Source organism: Vombatus ursinus, unplaced genomic scaffold, assembly GCF_900497805.2.
Source record: "Vombatus ursinus unplaced genomic scaffold, bare-nosed wombat genome assembly UNPS02014801.1, whole genome shotgun sequence".
Classification (NCBI taxonomy): domain Eukaryota; kingdom Metazoa; phylum Chordata; class Mammalia; order Diprotodontia; family Vombatidae; genus Vombatus; species Vombatus ursinus.
Genome location: NW_020954579.1, coordinates 5,839,188 through 5,840,576, shown reverse-complemented (window position 1 = coordinate 5,840,576; position 1,389 = coordinate 5,839,188). Strand labels below are relative to the sequence as shown.

The 1,389-nt window shown below is 52.6% G+C and overlaps 1 protein-coding gene across 1 annotated transcript in view; it reads left to right on the top strand.

The window, feature by feature from the left end:
* Positions 1–1,389, top strand: part of FAM117A (family with sequence similarity 117 member A) — a 51,559-nt gene extending 50,170 nt beyond the window's left edge. Inside the window, exon 8 of the mRNA XM_027872788.1 lies at positions 74–1,389. Within this exon, the coding sequence (XP_027728589.1) occupies positions 74–383 (310 nt within the window). The 3' untranslated portion in view covers positions 384–1,389. The remainder of the gene's footprint in view (positions 1–73) is intronic.

The following is a 1,389-nucleotide window of genomic DNA, read 5'->3' as shown; positions in this document are numbered from 1 at the left end:
CTCTCTCTCTCTCTCTCTCTCTCTCTCTCTCTCTCTCTCTCTCTCTCGTTCTCTTTCTCTCTCTGCCCTCTAGGTCCCTTAGTCCTGACCTGACCTTCCTGCCTTCCTGCCCTGACAAGAACAAAGTCCACTTCAACCCGACTGGCTCTGCCTTCTGTCCTGTCAGTTTGGTGAAGCCCCTCTTCCCCAGTATGGGCTTCCTCTTCCGAAACTGCCCCACCACCCCAGGGTCCCCCTGTCCATCAACAGCTCCAAGTCCTTTCTTGACCTCTCCCCGAAAGGACCCCGATGCTCCCAAAGCACCCCCACTACCCTTCGAACCCTGGCAGCGCACTCCTCCCTCTGAGGAGTCTGTGCTTTTCCAGAGTTCCCTGGTAGTTTGAGGGTCTTTCCTGGAACCCCTCCCACCTTACCATGCAGACCAGTGCCTTTGTGGCTGGCTTCCCCTGCCCCTGGATGGAGACCAAGGATCCCATCCTCTCTTGGCCTTTGAGCATCTTCCTTTTATCACATCAAAATGCCCTGGTTCCTGTTTCTGTCGGGTACCAGCTCCTGGGAGGGGGAGGAAACCTGCCTTTTCCCTTGGGCTGGGCAGCTCACCACTCTTCAAGTCAGTGTTGTCATTCTTGATTCCCCTTGGGAGAGGAATGGCCATGGAGGCCTTGGCCCCTCCATCCCAAGCATGTGAGTACAGACAACCCCATAGGAGATACTTGTCCCTCTCAGCTGTCAAGGAAGCTGGTCTTGGCTCGGGGAGGGGGAAGAAGGGGCCTTGAAAGGATCCCTTCCCTTTCTCCTTCAGTGAAGAAAAGCCCAGGAGAGAAAACTCACTGCCTGCCCTCCTTGCCCCCCCCCATGTGTATTCCCTCATCCACACCCTTCTCCGTGGAGGAGTTGATCCAAGTAATCCCAAAGCCGGGACCAGCCCAGCTGGGGGCAGAGATGGGAATGGAGAGTGTTCCTGGTGACATTTTTGTCTTGCCTTCATCCCGACTGAAGATTGTCAGGAGCTGTGGTCCAGCCTGCCTACCCCTGGAGGCAGGTGGAAGGCGGGTGGGGGTAGGGAGAGCTGGTGCCTCCCCTTCGAGGCCAGGCACGAGGACTGAATGTACGCTGCTGCCTACTCTCTTGCCTCTCCCAGGTTCAGGTTGGATTTGAAAAATGCCTATTTTTCTTGTATTGATGTAGAAACTCTATTTTCTCCCAAAGACACTATTTTTGCAGCTGTTTGAAGTTTGTATATTTTCTGTACTGCAGAGCTTACACAGAGAAATTGAAGAGGAATGTTAATGTTGGAATTTCCTTGTCCTGTGTTTAAAGGTGGTTTTTTGTTTTTGTTTTTTGCAGATCTTGGTGTTAATAGTCCAAATAAATAAATATTCCCAGCAA